The 22769-nt window shown below is 42.5% G+C and overlaps 1 protein-coding gene across 3 annotated transcripts in view; it reads left to right on the top strand.

Moving 5' to 3' along the window:
• The window catches only part of LOC138661749 (cytochrome P450 2B11-like), a 76506-nt gene that overhangs the window by 20210 nt on the left and 33527 nt on the right, over nt 1–22769 (top strand). Inside the window, exons 4-9 of one of the 3 annotated variants that reach the window (XM_069746641.1) lie at nt 1336–1496; nt 6443–6619; nt 7840–7981; nt 8999–9186; nt 9258–9399; nt 14244–14404. In XM_069746641.1, coding sequence (XP_069602742.1) covers nt 1336–1496; nt 6443–6619; nt 7840–7981; nt 8999–9186; nt 9258–9399; nt 14244–14404 — 971 coding nt within the window. Of the gene's footprint in view, nt 1–1335; nt 1497–6442; nt 6620–7839; nt 7994–8998; nt 9187–9257; nt 9400–14243; nt 14405–22769 lie in introns of all 3 variants that reach the window. The other 2 variants (XM_069746640.1, XM_069746642.1) reach the window with 2 other exon arrangements.

Raw genomic sequence — 22769 nt, 5'->3', positions numbered from 1 at the left:
ATATATATATATATATAATCGTCTAAGGTCCACTTCCGTCCGTTTGTCTGTCTGTAACGGAAATCCTGCGTCGCTGATTGGTCACGGCCGGCTGGGCGTGACCAATTAGTGACATGCACAGTCCGGCCGCGAATTGGCCCCTCCCTACTCCCCTCCAGTCAGCGCCCACATACCATTTTAGCAGTCCGTTAAACAGACTGCGTTACACCGTGGCATAATGTGGTGTAACGCAGTCCGTTAATGCTGCCATTAACCCTGTAAGTGTGACCAACTTTTTACTATTGAGGCTGCCTAATGTTAAAAATTATTTTCAAAAAAATCATTATATTCTCACCTTCCGGTGTCCGCGGCAGCCATTCCCGCTCCTCACGATGCTCTGGTCCCAAGAATGCATTGCGGCAACGACCCATGATGACGTAGCAGTCTCGCGAGACCGCTACATCATCACGGGTTATTGCCACAAGGCATTACTGGGAACGGAGCATCGCTAAAGGCCTGTGCTGGATCCGGGGGCCGCCGGAAGGTGAGTATATAACTAAATATTTTTTTATTTTAATTCTTTTTTTAACAGGGATATTGTGCCCACTTTGCTATATACTATGTGGGCTGTGTTCTATACTGCGTGGGCAGTGTTATATATTCCGTGGGCTGTGTTATATACTATGTGGCCTGTGCTCTACACTACGTGGACTGTGCTATATACTACGTGGCTGTGTTATATACTACGTGGCTGTTCTATATACTGCGTGGGCTGTGTTATATACTGCGTGGGCTGTGTTATATACTGCGTGAGCTGTGTTATATACTACGTGGCTGTGCTATATACTACGTGGCTGTGCTATATACTATGTGCCTGTGCTATATACTACATCGCTGTGCTATATATTACGTGGCTTTGCTATATACTACGTGGGCTGTGGTATATACGGCGTGAGCTGTGCTATATACTACTTGGCTGTGCAATATACTACGTCCCTGTGCTATATACTACGTGGTTGTGCTATATTCTACGTGGGCTGTTATATGCTACGTGGGCTATGAGACTTTCTCCCGGGGCCCTCAAAAACCTGGAGCTGGCCCTGGCTTCACTGGTCACGCCCGGCCGGCCGTGAACAATCAATCAGCGACAGACGCAGTCCGGCTGCGAAATGGCGCGGGATTTGAATCACGCTTCGCTAATTGGTCGTGCCTGGCCAGCCGAATCTTGTGTATTTATTGCATTATTCTGAAGTCTTCATAAATAAACTACATACATTTTCTAGAATACCCAATGCATTAGAATCGGGCCACCATCTAGTCATTGATAATGTAGATGATGATACTTTTGTATTGAAGGTTCGCTCTTCAGCCCGGCCTTCTTCATCCGCCGTTCCATCTCAAATGTTATCTGTTCCGTCATCTTCGGGAGGAGATTTGACTACACAGATCCGAAGCTGCAGACGCTGCTGGACCTTGTCGCAGAGAATCTCAGAAGGGTGGACAACATTTGGGTTCAGGTGATAATTTTTTAAGTGATAATTTAATGAGTTTTGAGGGTTCTCTTGGCTAGAGAACTTGCCGATCAGAAAAACAAGGGGTCACATGTGCACCACCACTACTCTGGGGATATTGGAGATAGCCAAGTACAAGACATGTAAGCTACGTTCCCACGATTAGTTTTTGGTGAGTTTTTTTACGTTTTTTTTTGCGTATTTTCGAAAAAATTCTTTAACATGCTTTAATTAATGGGTGCAGAAATGGTGCAGATAATCTGCAACATCAAAAACTGACTAAATACTCATCATGGGAACGTAGCCTAAGGCTAGGTTCACATTTCGTTAATGCAGCCCGTTCAACACATGCGTTAAATTCGATTGCGCTAGCGTAGATAGAGCATCTGCTAGCTCTATCTGCACTAGCAGTAATGGACCCGGAAACGCTGCAGCCTGCATCCCAGGGTCTTTCCCTCAATGACGGCACATCGCTAGCGCACGCCCATTGTGGGTCTGCGCTAGCGATGCGCCCGAAATAGAGCTAAATGGCAGCGCTAACGGACTGCTAAAACACAATCTGTACCTAGCCTTAGGCTATGTGCACACGTTGCGGGTTGGTGAGCAGATTTTTCGCCACTGTTTTTGCAAAATCCGCAGGTAAACCGCACTGCAGATTTGCCTCGGATTTACTGCGGTTTTTGTATGTTTTTCATGCGGATTCCACCTGCGGTTTTACACCTGCGGATTCCTATTATGGAGCAGGTGTAAACCGTTGCGAAATCCGCACAAAGAATTGACATGCTGCAGAAAAAACACTGCTGCGTTTCCGTGTGTTTTTTTTTTCTGCAGCATGTGCACTGCGAATTTTGTTTTCCATAGGTTTACATGGTACTGTACAACGCATGGAAAACTGCTGCAGATCCGCAGCAAAATCCGCAACGTGTGCACATAGCCTTAGGTTTTAGGCACTCAGTATATACTATTTGAGTCCCCCTCCCCCGCATACCGTGCAGTGTGTATAATGAATTTTAGTAAATGTCTATTGTAAGTTATAACATTTGGACAATTGGGTGATGAAATGCTGCGTATACTACAAGGGCTTGCGGTAATGTTTCCGCCATCTGCTCTCTGCAGCCCTTATATGTTCACCTGCTTTCTTCCGAGTTCCCAGTTGATAAATTACAGACACAGTTGTTATTTAGTGTCTCTGAAGTTCAGTACGTGACTGCCATCGTTTGGCCATAATGTGAAATACACTTAATAATTTTTTTTTTTTTTCTGCGAACGCGGATAGAACAAGCCGGATCAACAATCTACTTATGCTTTATTCACTTAACAGGGTTAAACGTGGGAAAGATCATTATCTACTATATAATTGTCTAAAGGTCACTTCCGTCTTTCTGTCTGTCTGTCCTTCTGTCACGGATATTCATTGGTCGCGGCCTCTGTCCGTCATGGAATCCAAATCACTGATTGGTCTCGCCAGCTGCCTGTCATGGCTGCCGCGACCAATCAGCGACGGCCACAGTCCGATTAGTCCCTCCCTACTCCCCTGCAGTCAGTGCCCGGCGCCCGCTCCAGACTCCCCACAGTCACCTTTCACACAGGGTTAATGCCAGCTAGAACGGACCGCGTTATTCCGCAGGTAACTCACTCCGTTACCGCCGCTATTATCCCTGTGTGTCCCAAACTTTATACTATTGATGCTGCCTATGCAGCGTTAATAGCAAAAGGATCTAATGTTAAAAATAATTTAAAAAAATAAAAAATCATTATATACTCACCTTCCACCGCCTTTCCCGCTCTGGTAACCGCTCCATGCAAGCGGCAGGTTCCGGTGGCAAGGATGGTATGAGATAAGGACCTGCCATGACATCAGTCATGTGACCGCGACCTCATTACTGGTCCTGCGCTACCAACCCTGGGACCAGAAGCTGCCGAGTGCACCGCACACAGGCGACATGACTACAAGGGCTCCCTCGGAAGGTGAGTATATGTTTATTTTTTATTTTTTAACCTGTGACATATACTACGGCAATATACTACGTAGCTGGCCAATATACTACGTTACTGGCCAATATACTACGTGACTGGGCAATATACTATGTAACTGGGCAATATACAACGTGGCTGGGCAATATACTACGTGACTGGGCAATATACTACGTGGCTGGGCAATATACTACATGGCTCTGTGCTGTATACTACGTCACTGGGCAATATACTATGTGGCTGGGCAATATACTATGTGGCTGGGCAATATACTACGTGGCTGGGCAATATGCTACGTCACTGGGCAATATACTACGTGGCTGGGCAATATACTACGTCACTGGGCAATATACTACGTGGCTGGGCAATATACTACGTGGCTCTGTGCTGTATACTACGTCACTGGGCAATATACTACGTGGCTGGGCAATATACTACGTCACTGGGCAATATACTACGTGGCTGGGCAATATGCTACGTCACTGGGCAATATACTATGTGGCTGGGCAATATACTACATCACTGGGCAATATACTATGTGGCTGGGCAATATACTATGTGGCTGGGCAATATACTACGTGGACATGCATATTCTAGAATATCCGATGCGTTAGAATTGGGCCACCATCTAGTCACAGATAAATCGCACAAGAACAATGTTCACAGTATCATTTATAGGCAATTATATGCATAAGGATACATTGGTTAGTACATTACAAGAGATATGTCCTTGAGATCAGTTTGGGGTCTACAGTTCAACTTTGGCCTAACCAGGAAGGGGGCAATCATTGTATTTGGCGGGAACAGTCTCTAGAGCGCTCTCGCGGCTTTCCGGGCCTGACAAAGTCTAATAACACTTTCTGGGCCCCTTTAGCGTCAAACAGACCCCATCTCATCTGCAGCCTCCCCCCTGCCCACACTTGATACTGTGAGTCTGTGTTGAAAGCAACGGCCCTGTTCACTCAAGGTCCAAGATCACCAGATGAGGTGAGAGTGCCTGATCATGTATTCTTCAGTGCTTGACCACTGATGGGCCTCTCTTCAATCTGGTAAAGTGAGGTCTTGTCCTCTACTCTTGACTGGCATTGTCTGGGTTCCGGGTCTTTACTGGCATTGCAATGGTTTTCAGTACTTGACCAGCATAGTCTGGATCCCAGGTCTTGACCGTAGTCGCCTGGACATCACTCGCTGGCTCACGACGTCCCACCTGTCTCACATTCCAAGCATGTCCCAGTAACTTGGCATACAGTATTCCTTAGGAGGTTTTTGTCAATGACCTATTTTCCTCAATGCTTCTGCAGTCACTAGGTCATAAAAAGTCTTGGAAAATGCCTTTAAATTTCTTTTGCACCCAAAGTTGCTCACCTCCCGGAACTAATACTTGACCCTAATACCTTGGACTTGACTAAAGCAGCAAAGAGTGAACATGTGGGTACTCACTACCTGAAAAAAGAACCCACCAGCATTTATTAAGTGACCATAATTTTCTGTAAAATCACTGTCTTTTGACAGAATAATAACAGCTTTGCAAAGACTAATATCATATCTATTCATTTATCATACAGTTATAGATACCAGGCACTTTTCAGACCCTAATACAGTTCCATCCACTAACTCACAAGTGAAGTTTTCTTTCCATATTGTTCTGCATCCAGCCCAAAACTCCATGAAGTCTTTTTCCAGCTATGTGCGCACAGCATCTTCTTGGCGATTACTGGAAAAACGCCACAAAATTGCCTCAAAAAATAAACATGGCACACAGCAAAGGAGGAATAATCTTAATTTTCTCCCGGAGTCCACATTTTCAGTACAGCAGCCGAGCATCTTTCTAACTCTTTTTAACCTGTCGATTAAGACTACATGTTCCCACAATGAGCTTTTGCTGAGGTTTTTTTTAACTAAACTAGATTACTTGCATTTTTTTAAAAATATGCAGCATAAAAACCTCATCAAAAACTCATTGTGGAAACGTAGTCTAACTCTATGGCCATGATTCATCAAGAATGGTGTTGTTCACACAGGAGTGTTGGGCAAGTCACGTGCACCTCCATGTGCTCCTTCACACTATTTCTACTGAAATCCCTGCTAGAGTAAGATTTATGGGGTAGCAAATGCTGCAGCTTATCATGAATTTGACAAGTTATGGTCGTCATGCCCCATCTCACTCTGTCCACTTTATCAAACCTGGGTGAAAATGGTGTGAGGACACCAAATGTTGAAAATTTTTTACTTAGCCTTGATGTCACGAGTGTGTCACATCCTCCTAAAAGATCTGGGGTTAGAAACTCATTATGTATTGGGAATTACAGGTCATTCATTTAGCCTGTGTGTTTTGTGTCTCATATTAAAAGGTTTTTGTTTCCTTTGGTGCTGAAGAGGTTAACAATTATGTTTGCCTTGTGCTGATACACTAGCAGTTCTGTCCTGGGTCTCCTGAGGGAGGGTGTGGTGGCAGCTTAGGAAATAACAGGAGAGCAGTAAGGCATGAGGCCCAAACCTCCTCACCTTCAGAGGTACCTTTGAGAACAAGGATAGTTAGTGCCCCAGCCAGAGGGACAGTGAATGGCCCATTTATCCATCTCATGTACAAACACAGGGTGACACTTGAGTTGTGCCCAAATTTTGCAACTTTTTTAAACCCTTTATGCCAGACTTCTGTCATAAAAGTCTTGATTTATTGGGCCCTATATCTGTAGAGTTAAAACGTTATCCAATGTGACGGTTTCCCTTTCAATTTGACTTTCATGAATAAGGGGCGACCCTTTACTATAAGTGGTGACTTTCAATCACATTAAATCTTAGTCATCCATGTCAAATAAAATGTGACATTACATTAGCAACATTCCTGGTGTAAACTCTTTATCAGGTTTAGTAGCGCATCTCCCATGGCTGTATATTCTCCCAATAGATGGGGCCTATGTAGTTGGACAAATTTGTTCCATAAGTTTTGTCTAATTTTAATATTTTATTTTTTACAGTTGTACAATTTTATTCCATCAATTCTATACTATTTCCCGGGGCCTCATCATAAACTGACAGAGAACTACCAAGCCCAGTTGGACTATGCAGAAGCCATTGTGCGGGAGCACGAGGCCACGCTGGACCCTTCTTCCCCCCGAGATTATGTTGATGCTTTCCTAATAAAAATGCAACAGGTTAGAATCCAGTGACATCTATTCTACTATACTAGTAATAAATCAGAAAACTACAAAAAACAGTTGGAAACTTTACTGTTTTGACCCAGTTATTTGTATTTTTTCCCTTCTCTCCATTCCTATCCAAAGCTGTTTTGTTTTTATTAAATTCTGCTGGTTGCCCTTAGTAACAGACAGCAGTTCATGTCCACCTTGTAGTCAGACATATGACTTCACAGTGATTCTGTAACGATGTAAGGTTATGTGCACACAGATTTTTGAGGATTTTTCAGCCGGACCGCTAACATGCCACTATGAGTTTTTGGTGAGTTTTTGAAGCACTTGTTTTGTTTTTTTTTTGTTTTTTTTTTACCCAGTGTAAACTGACCTGCTGTGTGTTTATTTTTGAAATCCGCAACATTTCAATTCCTCTTGCGGGTACGAGTTTTATATGCAGATTTTCCCCATAGCATTGCATTAGATACAAAAAAATCTCCAGGGGAAAAAAAATTAATGTAACGTAAATGATTGTCTGAAGAAAGTTTTTGTTAAAAGTTAAATACCAGGAAATACCAACAACAAAGCAGCTTTATTTAAAACACGTCATTCCAAAAATAAATTAAAAAAAGCATTAGAAAAAGAATGGAAGTAAAAATGCATGTAAAAATCTAATTTACATAGTAGGTGAAAAAATGCTGCAGAAAAGCTACAACATCAAAAACTTACCGTGGGAACGTAACCTAAGGGTATGTGCACATGTTAAGTATTTGCATCAGATTTTTCTCTACCAAAAACACAAAGTGTTGGCAGGAAAAATTCTGTGTAAAATATGAGCATTTTTTAGTACATTTTTGTTGTGTTTTTACTTGCTTTTTTTTTCACTCATTCATTGGAATTGGTAAAAAAAAAACGCTGCAAAAACACTAAAAGAATTGACTTGCTGCTGCTGTAAAAAGCTTTGATGGTTCAACTCTACAAGGAAAAAATAAGCAGCGTGCGCATGAGATTTCAGAAGTCTTCACTTTGCTGGTACTGTCAAGTGCAGCATTCTTACCTTTGGAACATGAGCTGAAAAAAAAACATTGCGAAAAAACTTGTGAACAAGTCCTATGAACGTAGAAATTCCTGAAGCGGCTTTCACTAGAAAACCAGTTTGTTTAGACCGCTTCAAGAAAACTCTGCGTGCACGTAGCCTGTCCACGATATTCATATACAAAAAAAATTATTTTTTTTTGTCCCAGGCAAGCAAGAACCCTCATTCAGAATTCAACTTGCCGAATTTACTTTCCTCAGCGCTGGATATATTTTTTGCCGGGCAGGAATCCACTAGCAGCACACTGGGATATGGACTTCTCATCCTATTGAAGTATCCAGATATTAAAAGTGAGGAATATGGTATAATGCAATCAATTTTTTTTATTGTGAGGTGTAGAAGCATTTATGTTCTTTCCGTGAAGAACAACACAAAATCTAAAATGACTTTTGTATAAAGGTCACACTTTGGTAATTAATCTGTCTTAATTACAAAAACTTAAATTTTTTAAAAATGCCAGTAAAAAAATTTTCCGATCTTTTGCTAAAAGTCTGTAGTCGCTCTGTGTGACTGCACACTTTCAAACCTATAGCGCACATTGTTGGGAATCTCTGGTGTCGGCGGCAGTAGTGGGCGGTCACATCTCCACAAGTATGAGATTTTCAGATTTCCGGCAACACTCCAAGTATGAAAATCACATTCTCGCAGTCGCATGACTACCCGTTCTCACCGCCGACATCTAAGTATCCTTACAACGCGCAATATCCATACTCTGAGGATTCAGAAGACCGGACAACTCCCTTAGGCTATCAGTCATCGTGAAGGGGTTTTCCGGGACATATACATTGATGGCCTATCATCATTATCTGATCATTGGGTGTGCAACACACAGCACCCCCCCGATCAGCTGTTCCGGTGCCACCACCATCCATCTGCGACTGAGTACTCCAGATCTCCCCTTTTGACTGAAATAATGTGCAAATATTCTGCTCCTGCGGCATCTATGCAGTTGACAAAGCTGAACTGAACAGTTCACGACTGAACTCTTCCGGTGTCCACCGGCACCAGAACAGCTGATCATGGAGTTCCAGGTGTGACATCCCCTCCTATCACCTGAGGAAAGGTACTCCTTGAATTAGAGCAATTGTGTGACATAACTGCTGTCTCTATGCTTAATCTCAAATGTCCATTTTAGTTGGATGTCTGGTGTTCTTTAAAGATCAGAGACCTTTATTCCTGGTGTCAGCTTCCTAGTAAAAATAAAATGCTGAACTCTTCGACTCCAGGCATCACCTACACAATGCATATTATACACATTCATTGATGAAGCCAACAGCTTCCATAATTTTCCTTCTGATTGTCCTTAGAAAAAGTTCAAGCTGAGATTGAGAATGTGGTTGGCAGAACACGACGACCTTGCATGGAAGACCGAGTCAAAATGCCCTACACTGAAGCCGTCATCCATGAATTTATGCGATTCATTGACTTTTTTCCTCTTGGTGTCCCCCATGCTGTGACAGAAAACACAATTTTCAGAGGATATACTCTACCCAAGGTAGTAAAAGACTCATATTAATACTGTGTAACATATGTTGGTGATATCTGACCTTGTTTCTCAATCTCCAGGGTACGGTCATCTTTCCAGTTTTACATTCCGTCCTTTATGACCAAACGGTGTTCAAAAGACCCCAAGAGTTCTACCCAGAACATTTCCTTGACCAAAATGGGTCATTCAAGAAATGTGAAGGCTTCATGGCTTTCTCTGCAGGTGAGTGACCTTGACCTTATGTGTTCCATAAGTTAGGAATGTAGAGATGAGCACCAAATTTATAAAACCAGTTACAAAATCTACAACTTTTTTTATGTACCAAATAAAGGGTTTATTCACATCTTTCACATTTCTGGTGAATCTGCAGCATATTCCTTAAATATGCGATAAATCTGGGTTGCGTTTCTGGGTCATGCATCTCTTTTGAAAATGGAGCCCATTTTCCTGCTGTCAGGATGGATAGGTGGCTGTGCATGCATCGTGCTCTCCATTCATTTGTATTGAAGTCCTGTTTGGCCGCCTCTTCGTTTTTGCTAGCTTGTAACAGGGCCCTGTTCTCGAGATAGATCAGATATCGATGGCATAGAATGCGGTTTTGTGATAACTGTCCAAAATGGGTCAACCCCTTTCAGATTCCACCAAGAAACGTTTTTAAACAAGGGAACCTCAAAGTAGACCTTTCCATTTTTCTCATGAGCTTAGGGTCTTCAATAATTTAAGAAAAGAAACCCCTATATTGAAATAATATGTAAAGCCCCTTTATGTTCCCCTAATACCTGTTCACCCCTAAAATCAACTACTGCTAATCCACATACTGGTGTCTCGTGTCATCCTATCTAGATCAAGTTTAGGGGGAAAAGTTGCTTTACGGAAAGTTTCATAATTACTCAGTACAAAGATGGACATTCAGATCCAATCTCAGAGATGCAAACTAATTTTACAATATCCTATTCACTTATCTGTATGTTTCCAGAGTGTGAAAAGAAAGCACAGAACCCAAAGGAATAAAGAAAAACTCATTCCAGATGTTGTTTTTGGTCAAATATGGCCCTATGACTCCAGCATTACAACACAACAGGGCTAAGCCCTTGCCCATCCTACTATATATCGTGCACTTGAGTCATATAGCAGTCTTGGAGAAATAGATCTAAATGCAAACATCAGAATTTCTAGCAAAGAGCTTGATCAGAATTGTTTCTGAAGAGTTCTTTAGGATCTTCAAAGGATTGCAAGGGGGGGCATTGATCTAAGCTGGAGAATTTAGGTATTAAATCATGTGATGGTCATCTACATAATTCATCTATGGTGAACAGTACACGTATTAAATAGAGATCCATTTAAGATCAAAAGACCTCTTTATGGTGAGCCGAGTCAAGTGATCTATATCGTCAAAAAGAGCTGGACTGCCCATCACTAGTGCAATGATTCTCTGTGCTGGATAGTAGACATGAGTCTTATTTGAACTTCTATACTCCAATACCTCTATTTGCCCTTTTAGGACATACACTCCTAAACATTGAAATTGCACAACTAAGAAGGAAAAGTTGTGAAATTCTGGAAAACACTTGATCAAAAGACATGTTAATAATATGTAAATTGAAAAGTGGAAAAAAAAATTCAAAAACATCTCGCTTTATTCGGTATGGAGTTTGAGAGCCACATACAGAAATCCCTGGACTTACAGCCTCGGCTGCTGACAATGAGGCTATTAATGGTATTCTAAGGAGTGTTCTGCTGCGCTCAATGCACTTGAAGAAATCATCAAGATCAGCTGCTGGCAGCTCCTTTGCAATTGCTGACAAAATATGTGCCAGATGTTCTTGATGGGAGACAAGTCTGGAGACACTGCAGGCTATGATAGCACATTTAGGCCACACAGGTTGTTCACAGTAGCACCAGCAACATGTGGTCTGGTGTTACGTTAAAAACCATCTCCAGGACACTTTGGAGAAATGGTCGCAACACTGGTTCACCACCAAATCAATGTAATGCCAAGCTGTTAGTGTACCTGGAATGAAGTCTAGAGGGGTCCAGCTATCTTTCATTATACAACCCCACACCATAATCCTGGGAGTAGGACTGGTGTGAAGGCCTTTTTCATGGTGTTGCCTATTCCCATTGTGCACATCTGAGATGTAATTTTAAAGGGAGATGCCTTGAAGCAGAAGAGCTTGATGATTTGCCTATGTGCATTTGAGTCACCTGCCAGGGTTTGGGGTACTCAGTACTGGGTCCGGTCACAATTAAAGGGAATGTCACGGTGGCTGCGACCTGATCCGTGCCCTGGGCACTCAAGCTAAAAGGGGAATAGTCTTTTAAGGGATTAATAAAGGCTATTTTCATGATGCCACCTGTGGTTTTCGGTCAGTAGGGACTGAAGCTGCTTAAAGGGGTCCTCTGGGGTGATGTTACTGCAGCTTAGATGGTGATGCTTCCCACAGGTGAAGCGGGGTCCCCAGGGCACCTAGTGTAGTGGGTAAGGATGGTGGGTTGCCAGTAAATAAACAAAGGACACGGGGTTGCAGTCTTTACCTCGTTTACTGATGGTAGCAGCCCACAGTCCAGGGTACCGGCAACAGGTGTAGATGGAGTCCAGGCAGCCTGAAGACAGGTGAAACCCCCTTGACAGCAAGGTGAGGCCTTGCTATCTGTAGTGTCCTAACAAGGTCCTCGTTCTCTCCTGGCTTAGAACAGTGCCTGCATGGTAGGCAGCTTGAGCTGTTCCTCTGGAGTCTCTTTGCACGGTGACTGCAGGCTCTAGAATGTGGCTGTACCTCAGGTGTAGTCCTATGTCCTCCAGTTCTGCTGTGGGACTTGCAGTTCCACACAGCCTCGGGCTCCCGTTGCCCAGCCTTTGCGCTTCAGATCTGAGGGGCTCAATCACAGCCCTCCTCAAGCTTCTAATCATTCCTCTGTACACCTTCCTTGTCGCTTGCCTGCACCAGACTGTCTAAATCCTCCTCAAGACCAGGATGGCTATAGGGAACCTCCCCTAAAACCAGGCTTTTAGCTCCCCCTCCTGGCCTGGAGTCAGAATGTGTTGCATGTACAGCTTACCTGCCAAAGGGATCCCTCCTGTCTCCAGGCATGACATTACCCTCCCCGAGAGGAAGGCAACATCACTGTGGTACCTGAACTCCTGGGGTGCCACATTCAGTGTGGCAGAACATTCCTCAGACAACTAGTGATGAGCAAACATGCTTGGATAAGATGTTATCAGAGCACGCTCATGTGCTAATAGAGCATCTTCGGTGTGCTTGAATACTATGTTTGAGTCCCCGCGGCTGCATGTCTCGCTGCTGTTCAACAGCCACAACACTTGCAAGGATATCCTAACAAACAGGTAATCCCTGCATATGGTCCGACTCTCGAACAACTACAAGACAAGGAGCCACGGCGACTAAAACATAGTAATCCAGAATGTTGAAGATGCCCTTTTAATGCACGATCGTGCTCAGATATCACCTTATCCAAGCACGCTCACTCATCACTACAAACAACCATTAATAACCTCATTGTTAGCAGCTGAGGCTGTAAGTGCTAAGATTTCTGGTGCTCACAATCAATACTGAAAAAATTGAGATGTATTTTGATACCGTTCACATGTCTACTGGTATTATTAAATCCATGACTATTCCTTCTTAATTTTGCAAGTTCAATTTTGAGAAGCTGTATGACTATTTATGGACCCCTTGACAAAAGCAACTTTTTAGGAAGTGGTGAGAACTTGTATAGTGGTGAACTCTCCACCTGCCCTACACACGTGTATGAACACATAATTCAAAAATCCTGGAAAGTAGATGAGCACCAAGTCATCTTAGTGTAAGGAGGTGGCAAGGACCCTCGTGGGCTTCTTCTCTCCTGAATACTGAGCGCATGTGTCACGTGCAGCACCCTGACAGTTATTCATGTTCACTAATGCTAATGTAATGTGCAGTTCCCTAATGTTCATTAATGTGTGTCATGTATTGTAATGTGATGCATTTGTTATATACTGTGTGTAAGCTTAGGGACAGTATAGGACCATAAGGGGATTAGAATAAAGGGTGCACATTAGAGATAGAGAATAGGATAGATAAGCATGTTAGTTCGATACAGGCAGCATAGGGGTTAAGCAGATGAGAGGAGTCACAGAGCAGAGCAGCACAGAGAAGAGAGATATAGGACAGACACTTCCTGGTTCTGTCAGAAGCCCGGGCAGTCTGCCCAAGGGCAGAACGCATACAGTGAGACCATTACAGGCTGTGGAGGATAAGTCTGCAGATGGCAGTAAGGGGCCCCCCGGCTGAAGAATAGTGTAGTCAGGCATCAGCTCAACAGGACCATCCCCAATAAGAATTTGGGGGTCTACGACCAGGGCAAGAGCAGCTAAGATGGCATTCCCGGCACCTTTCCCTATTGGAACAGGACAAGGGGATGATAGGGACCTGGTGATGCTGAAGGTACAGATGAGACACGAACTGTCCAAAGATGCTGCCCGGATGGCAGAGGAAAGGAAAGCGCAGACAGGACAGAGTCTGGCTAGAGGTATGGCCGTGAACGTCGAGAGTAAAGAGAGAGAAATTATGGAGATACTAGAGTCTGCCTGTATGGCAGAGGAAGGGAAAGTACAGAAAACATTGCCCTGTGTGAACTGTGCTGCTGATGTGAAGAATGCAGATAAGAAGATGTCTCTGTGTTTGAACTGTGCTGTCTGTGAGATGAATACGCTGCTGTCTAGTAAAGTTAAGCTATTGGAAAAAGACCTAGTCTCTGAAGTGATTTGCGGAGCTCATGAATGTGGAGTCGGCGTGACAGCAACTGAGGGGAATCTGACAGAGCCTGTGAGTGTGCTGTGGTGCATGCTGCACATACAGCGCAAGGGACCTTCTCTTTTCATGTACAAGGTGCCGGGGTGCTCACCAACTGTTGCTTAGTGAAATCGCTCATGACTACCACCCTGTGCCACCTTGTTACATTAGCACAGGTTGCTTGTGCGATAAGCACCAGAACACCACGGGTCTCAGGTTACCTACTACTGTATGTTCACTGCCATAAAACTTTGGTCCTCTTCTTTTTTTCAGGAAAGAGATCTTGTCCGGGGGAAGGCTTGGCACGCACTGAGCTCTTCCTGTATCTGACATCAATCCTTCAGAAATTTGACATACGATCTGACATCCCGCCAGAAGACATCGACCTCTCGCCTGAATATAGCGGTGTTGGAAAAATGGCTCCAACTTTTCAAGTGAGATTTATTCCCATACAAGATACCACAGAAATTTCCTAAAATTTAGGTTAGAATTTATATGTCACATTAATATCTCACTTTTTTGATTTTGAAAAATCCTATTATCTTCTGTTTTTTAATTTTAATCACAATAAAAACCCTAAAATAACTTTTATTTTTCAAGTGTTTGATATTGATATATACTTTATACTTTGAGAACGGACATGTAGGCTCATTGGATGACATCGCTGATTGTGAGGTTGAATAGGAAAGGGCCGAATGAGCATCGGAATGACCGTTTTCTAAACTGCTGTAATCTGAGGCCACAGATTCGTGTGGGTGCTATGCCAAAATGAATCCACCGAAAAAAAACATTGCTTTGCCACATTGTGTAATGGAAACCGAGAAAAAATGTGTGTCATAGGAACTAAGGGCGCCGTGGTGCGCCAGAAACGCGTCAGGCAGAGAGGGTCTCTCTCTCTTTTTTTAAAACTGTTTTTTAAAATGTTCTAATAAATTTTGGATATTTTTCTTAAACTGGATGGACGTGCTGGAAATTCCCTTTCTTTTCTTCTACTTCAGCTGAAATCACCAGCAGGTACGGCACCCACCAGCTACATTTATTTGCAACGGCTTACAGATGCATGTCTCGGCGTGTCAAGCTCCAACCCTTCCCTCTCCCCCCTCTTCTCTTTCTTGAACGCTTTCTTCACTAATTCATTCCCACTAGGATGTAGCGGGTCCCTGTTCTGAAAATAGATCAGACCTCAATGACATATTCTATGGATATCTCATAAAAGTCAGAGATGAGAAAACCCATTTTGAGTATCCCTTCTCTAAAAAATATGCTTTGACTGACTCTATAGGAGATTTTCCAATTTTTTCTCTGAAGCTAGGGCCTTGATTAATTTAAAGGGAACCTGTCACCCCGTTTTTTCAATATGAGATAAAAATGCTGTTAAATAGGGCCTGAGCTGTGCGTTACAATAGTGTATTTTGTGTACCCTGATTCTCCACCCATGCTGCTGAAATACCTTACCAAAGTCGCCGTTTTCGCCTGTCAATCAGGCTGGTCTGGTCAGATGGGTGTGGTGACATCGCTGTTTCTTCCCCCAGATCTTGCATATCTTTCCGATGGTGGCGTAGTGGTTTGCGCATGCCCAAGTGCTGAATCCACTGCGCAGGTGAAGAAAAAGAGTGCGATCGGCGCTATTCCCCTGGTTATCGGTGGGGGCGGCCATCTTCCTGAGGCCGCGCGTGCGCAGATGGAGTGCTCTGCTGCCCGGGGCTTCAAGAAAATGGCCGCGGGATGCCGCGTGTGCGCAGATGGAGATCGCGGCGGCCATTTTTCTGAAGCCGAGATGCGAACTTGGCTTCAGGAAAATGGCCACCGCGATCGTCATCTGCACACGTGCGGCATCCTGCGGCCATTTTCCTGAAGCCCCGGGCAGCAGAGCACTCCATTTGCGCACGCACGGCCTCAGGAAGATGGCCGCCCCCACCGATAACCAGGGGAATAGCGTCGATCGCGCTCTTTTTCTTCACCTGCGCAGTGGATTCAGCAGTTGGGCATGCGCAAACCACTACGCCACCAACGGAAAGATATGCAACATCTGGGGGAAGAAATAGCGATGTCACCACACCCATCTGACCAGACCGGCCTGATTGACAGGCAAAAACAGCGACTTTGGTAAGGTATTTCGGCAGCATAGGTGGGGAATCGGGGTACACAAAATACACTATTGTAACGCACAGCTCAGGCCCTATTTAACAGTATTTTTATCTCATACTGAAAAAACGGGGTGACAGGTTCCCTTTAAGAAAAACTCCTATAATGCAATGGCATTTAAAGCCCCCTTCCTCTAATGCTTGTTTGCCACTAAATAAATGCAAATTGCAAGACTAATGCACCTTCAAGCCACCACACTTCTTACATTACAGAAATCACACTGGTTTACCATGTCAACATCAATGATTGCCGACTAAATGCAGCTTGGGGGACAATAATTGCTTTATGCAAAGTGTGTTAGAAAACTGTGTATATATATATATATATACAGTGGGGCAAAAAAGTATTTAGTCAGTCAGCAATAGTGCAAGTTCCACCACTTAAAAAGATAAGAGGCGTCTGTAATTTACATCATAGGTAGACCTCAACTATGGGAGACAAACTGAGAAAAAAAAATCCAGAAAATCACATTGTCTGTTTTTTTATCATTTTTTTTGCATATTATGGTGGAAAATAAGTATTTGGTCAGAAACAAACAATCAAGATTTCTGGCTCTCACAGACCTGTAACTTCTTCTTTAAGAGTCTCCTCTTTCCTCCACTCATTACCTGTAGTAATGGCACCTGTTTAAACTTGTTATCAGTATAAAAAGACACCTGTGCACACCCTCAAACAGTCTGACTCCAAACTCCACTATGGTGAAGACCAAAGAGCTGTCAAAGGACGCCAGAAACAAAATTGTAGCCCTGCACCAGGCTGGGAAGACTGAATCTGCAATAGCCAACCATCTTGGAGTGAAGAAATCAACAGTGGGAGCAATAATTAGAAAATGGAAGACATACAAGACCACTGATAATCTCCCTTGATCTGGGGCTCCACGCAAAATCCAACCCCGTGGGGTCAGAATGATCACAAGAACGGTGAGCAAAAATCCCAGAACCACGCGGGGGGACCTAGTGAATGAACTGCAGAGAGCTGGGACCAATGTAACAAGGCCTACCATAAGTAACACACTACGCCACCATGGACTCAGATCCTGCAGTGCCAGACGTGTCCCACTGCTTAAGCCAGTACATGTCCGGGCCCGTCTGAAGTTTACTAGAGAGCATTTGGATGATCCAGAGGAGTTTTGGGAGAATGTCCTATGGTCTGATGAAACCAAACTGGAACGGTTTGGTAGAAACACAACTTGTCATGTTTGGAGGAAAAAGAATACTGAGTTGCATCCATCAAACACCATACCTACTGGAAAGCATGGTGGTGGAAACATCATGCTTTGGGGCTGTTTCTCTGCAAAGGGGCCAGGACGACTGATCCGGGTACATGAAAGAATGAATGGGGCCATGTATCGTGAGATTTTGAGTGCAAACCTCCTTCCATCAGCAAGGGCATTGAAGATGAAACGTGGCTGGGTCTTTCAACATGACAATGATCCAAAGCACACCGCCAGGGCAACGAAGGAGTGGCTTCGTAAGAAGCATTTCAAGGTCCTGGAGTGGCCTAGCCAGTCTCCAGATCTCAACCCTATAGAAAACCTTTGGAGGGAGTTGAAAGTCCGTGTTGCCAAGCGAAAAGCCAAAAACATCACTGCTCTAGAGGAGATCTGCATGGAGGAATGGGCCAACATACCAACAACAGTGTGTGGCAACCTTGTGAAGACTTACAGAAAACATTTGACCTCTGTCATTGCCAACAAAGGATATATTACAAAGTATTGAGATGAAATTTTGTTTCTGACCAAATACTTATTTTCCACCATAATATGCAAATAAAATGTTAAAAAAACAGACAGTGATTTTCTGGATTTTTTTTTCTCAGTTTGTCTCCCATAGTTGAGGTCTACCTATGATGTAAATTACAGACGCCTCTCATCTTTGTAAGTGGTGGAACTTGCACTATTGCTGACTGACTAAATACTTTTTTGCCCCACTGTATGTATATATATATATATATATATATATATATATATATATATATATATATATATATATATATATATATATATATATATATATATTTATTTTTTTTACCCATAGAGCAGAACAAAGATTCAACAGCATTTTTGGTGCCAAAGATATTTCATCGAATTTAGGGTAACTTTGGGGTGCTGATTCTGAATATGCTATCAGTTTTGCCAGATTGGCTCAAGTTTTTGAGATTTTTGGTATCTTATTTATAGCACTTGTTGGTAAATGCGACGCATCATCTCATTAATTTCTTTGGATTAGTACTTGAACTGAGCAGTTCTCAATATAGTTTTGTGTTAATTAGTGTTCTAAAAGTTTGTTCATAGCTTGATTTTTGCACTAACTTTATGTTGTTGTCTGTTTTCCAGTGAAAAGCATGAACTCATCAAGAAGAAGTTGTCTTAACGATCCAGACTCATTCTGTTACATTTGTGGTGAATACACACTGCCAAAACATAGAAGAAACATAACAGACTTTGTAAAAAAAAGTGTATTTTGCCTATTTTGGGGTTATGCTTGGGGACCAAGACAAGTTTTGGGCACCACACATAGTGTGCAAAGCATGTATCGAATTATTACGAAAATGGAGCAAAGGACAAAGAAAAAGCTTCAAATTTGGTGTTCCAATGGTGTGGAGAGAGCAAAAAAATCATCATGATGACTGTTATTTCTGTGCAGTGCAAGTGCAGGGATTCAATAAGCATAAGAAACGAAAATGGGAGTAACCTAACATGGAATCTGCAAGATGGCCTGTCCCTCATTGTGAAGATGTGCCTGTACCTGTGTTTACCATGTTACCTGACCTTCCCCCACCTGATGATGATGAAGTGTGTATTGGCAGTGTGTATTCACCACAAATGTAACAGAATGAGTCTGGATCGTTAAGACAACTTCTTCTTGATGAGTTCATGCTTTTCACTGGAAAACAGACAACAACATAAAGTTAGTGCAAAAATCAAGCTATGAACAAACTTTTAGAACACTAATTAACACAAAACTATATTGAGAACTGCTCAGTTCAAGTACTAATCCAAAGAAATTAATGAGATGATGCGTCGCATTTACCAACAAGTGCTATAAATAAGATACCAAAAATCTCAAAAACTTGAGCCAATCTGGCAAAACTGATAGCATATTCAGAATCAGCACCCCAAAAATACCCCAAATTCATTAAAATATTTTGGACACCAGAAAAAAATTTTTTTTTTGTTGACCTGTGAATTATCACTCAAGTACCATCTTAGACATACATCATATACTGTAGAGCAGGGGTGTCAAACGGCATTCCTCGAGGGCCGCAAACCATGCGTGTTTTCAAGATTTCCTTAGCATTGCACAAGGTGCTGCAATGTGTGTAGATGAATAAATTATCACCTGTGCAGTACAAGGAAATCCTGAAAACATGACCTGTTTGCAGCCCTCAAGGAATGCAGTTTGACACCCCTGCTGTAGAGTCTACACAAAGCAGCCTGGAGATTAAGGCCTCCTTCACACGTTCAGCATTTGGTGAGTTTTTTTTACCTCAGTATCTGTAAGCCAAAACCAGGAGTGGAACAATCAGAGGAAAAGTATAATAGAAACACGTCATCGCTTCTGTGTTTATCACCCACTCCTGGTTTTGTCTTACAAATTCTGAGGAAAAAAAGTAACCAAATGCTGAACGTGTGAACATGGCCTTAGCGGTAGACTCAAGCATTAGAAATCCTAGCAATATTTTTTTCGCCACAATTGTTTTTAGAAAGATTGTCTACTTTTGAAGACTATTTCTTAAGGACAGGTTTCCCCATTTGATGAGCTACTTGTAAAGGAGGTCCAATTGATCAATACTTTATGAGAAATTATTACATGTTATGGGCATCTGGAAAATCTTGGGACTCGCCTTGTTTTCTAGAAAAAAAGAGCAATTCGCAGAGACAAGTAGTATGCTTCTTATTTCTGTGACTCCTTCCTTTGCACCATCAAATACAAATATCTGGATAGGGTTTTTTCCACTACATTGTCCTCAGACTTCACTGATTTAAATCTGACACATATGAGCAGGGCGTCCTTATGGGTCATTTGCATCAAAGCTGTTCCATCCAGCATGTCCACATGAAAACTCCCTCTCTGAACCCTGCTTATACAGGTACTATACAGATGAGCAGGTTTTTAAATACATCAGATAGGGATTATATACATTAGGTAGGACTGCTCTATATGGGTATACCTTGACGATTGGTGGAGCAGCTTAGTATAATTTTTGCTAAAAAAGGATCAACTAAATACCCTGTTTTTCCATCTTTTGACTGGCACTTGCTTATTACTGTGATTTTTTTTTTACAACAGAGTATTTTTGACCTCACTATGCTCATTTGTGTCTTCACATATGAGCAGGGCGCCTCAAAAGTATCTATCTTTTTTTGTTCACAACTTGGTCCTGAGCAGGAAACCCCTCACTATGATGTCCACATGCTATAACAGTGTTGCCCTCATGTGAGAAACCCTTTTGATGGTTCGTCACTAGATTAGGCTATTAATATTTCATCGGTGGGCTTTGACTGTTGCTGTAATATGTTCATCGCTGCAGGCACGAGGGCACCACTGATTGGTTTTAATAATCTGGATATGCTCTATATCTTTTCCTAGTTTTATTCAAAAATATTAGTATGTCCTCTGTGGTTACATAAGGTTCAAAGGCACTCCTGCCTTGGTCAGAAGGGTCAGATTGTGACCGCAGTGCCCCTGACGTCAGATGTCATCAAAATTATTAGACTGTGGAGGAATGTGACAAGTCAATAGCCTCTATTTCTTCCTGCTCTCCGCTATATTAAGAAACCACATTGCAGGGATTTCTGACAATCCAGATTCACCTGGGGTCAGAGCTTTAAATAAACAGGTGGACAAACAACGTCAGCGAATTGCACAAACACAAATTCCTGAAGTTCAGGTTGTACCTGTCCTCAGGTCACAGGACGCGCTTGTATTACGTATGGTGGTTCGATGCTTCCTTTACGTAAAAATAAAAGTCATTTTAGTTATATTCTCGTAGGAAATTTTTACTAATGGACAATATACTGTACTTATTGCGGCGGTAAGCATTGTATACCGCTGAATTATTCAAGCGCGATCTCTCCCCAACAATTCTGCTTGCACACTGCTCTATGCCTTAAATCCCTATGTCAGTCTGTTCTGACTTCACCCAGTATTATTCTAACTACCAGGACATGTGTCCCGACGTGCGTTTCGCCGGTATACCGGCTTTTTCTAAGGGACTGGCATAGGGATTTCACGCATAGTGAGGTTGTCAGCTCACTCGTAATTCTATGAGAATCTGCTTTCACCCAGCTGCAGTGGAGGTCTCACGCTCTGATTGTACAGCGTGTGCTCACTCCTGCCGTTGTGTGCCGCATGTCACAGTACTCTTTGGAGAGAGATCGCGCTTGAATAATTCAGCGGTATACAATGCTTACCGCCATCGCAGGATAACACCACCAGTAGCGGCTCTCAAGCAACGATCATCCCCACCACGCATGCGCCGCTCACATTAAACATCCTTTAGGTGGAAATCATGCATTAACATTAGCGTTCCCCCCTTTTTACCGCATGTTGTAACAACTCATAGCGGTAATTAACTGGTGATTGTCTTAGCCACAGGTTTAACAACAAGCACATGATTGCTGGAATTGCGGGCACAATTTTAACTTCACTTTCTAACTATAGATGTGCTTTTCACAAGGCATTGTAATCAATCATTAAACGTAATGCACAGTGATTGTGCCTTTTATGATACAAACAGGCACCAATAATATTAACACCTGCCTCTACCCCTTTGTCAGAGGCTCTGGCATAATTAATATGGGAATAATCTGACTAATAATTCATAGGGACAATAGTCAAGAATTCCAAAGAATTTAATTTTCCCACATTTATTCACTACCAGGAATCAGTGGGTCACACTCAAACCTCTCTGTGACCCAATATACATCCATATTGGATGTATGTATGTAAATTGTAAACATTTACAATTTTACAATTGCATGGAATAAAAGTTAAATTTTAATTACACATTCCCTTTTTTTCATTTGAAATTGATCCAAAATAAATATTTGATACGCTGATGATTTTGCAAGTTTTCCTGCCTACAAAGAATGGTGAGGTCTGTAATTTTTATAGTAGCTACACTTCACTTGTGCGAGACAGAATCTAAAATTTAAAAAAACTGAACATCACATTGTATGATTTTTAAATAATAAATCTGCATTTTATTGCATTAAATATGTATTTGATCACCTGCCAGCCAGAAATAATTCTGGCTCTTACAGACCTGTTAGTTTTTCTTTAAGAAGCCTCCTACTCTGCACTCATTACCTGGATTAATTGCACCTGTTTGAAATCGTTACTTGTATACAAGACATCTGTCCACACACAATTACACTAGAGTTGAGCGACCTTGACCTTTTTAGAGTCGAGCCGGGTTTTGCGAAACCCGACTATGTCCAAAGTCGGGTCGAGTGAAATCGGCCGATTATGACGTAAAGTCGGGATCGACCGAAACACGAAACCCAATGCAAGTCAATGGGGCAGCATAGTCGGCAGTGAGTGGGGGCCAGGAAAACACCTAGAGTGCCCATTTTAATGTCAAAACCATCCATTCTTCTTAATGAAGCTTGTCAAGCGTAATTTACCTTATAATAATTGGAAGGCATTT

Source organism: Ranitomeya imitator, chromosome 2, assembly GCF_032444005.1.
Source record: "Ranitomeya imitator isolate aRanImi1 chromosome 2, aRanImi1.pri, whole genome shotgun sequence".
Classification (NCBI taxonomy): Eukaryota; Metazoa; Chordata; class Amphibia; order Anura; family Dendrobatidae; genus Ranitomeya; species Ranitomeya imitator.
Note: the sequence above shows the minus strand (reverse complement) of the source record. Positions and strands in the feature narration are given on the sequence as shown.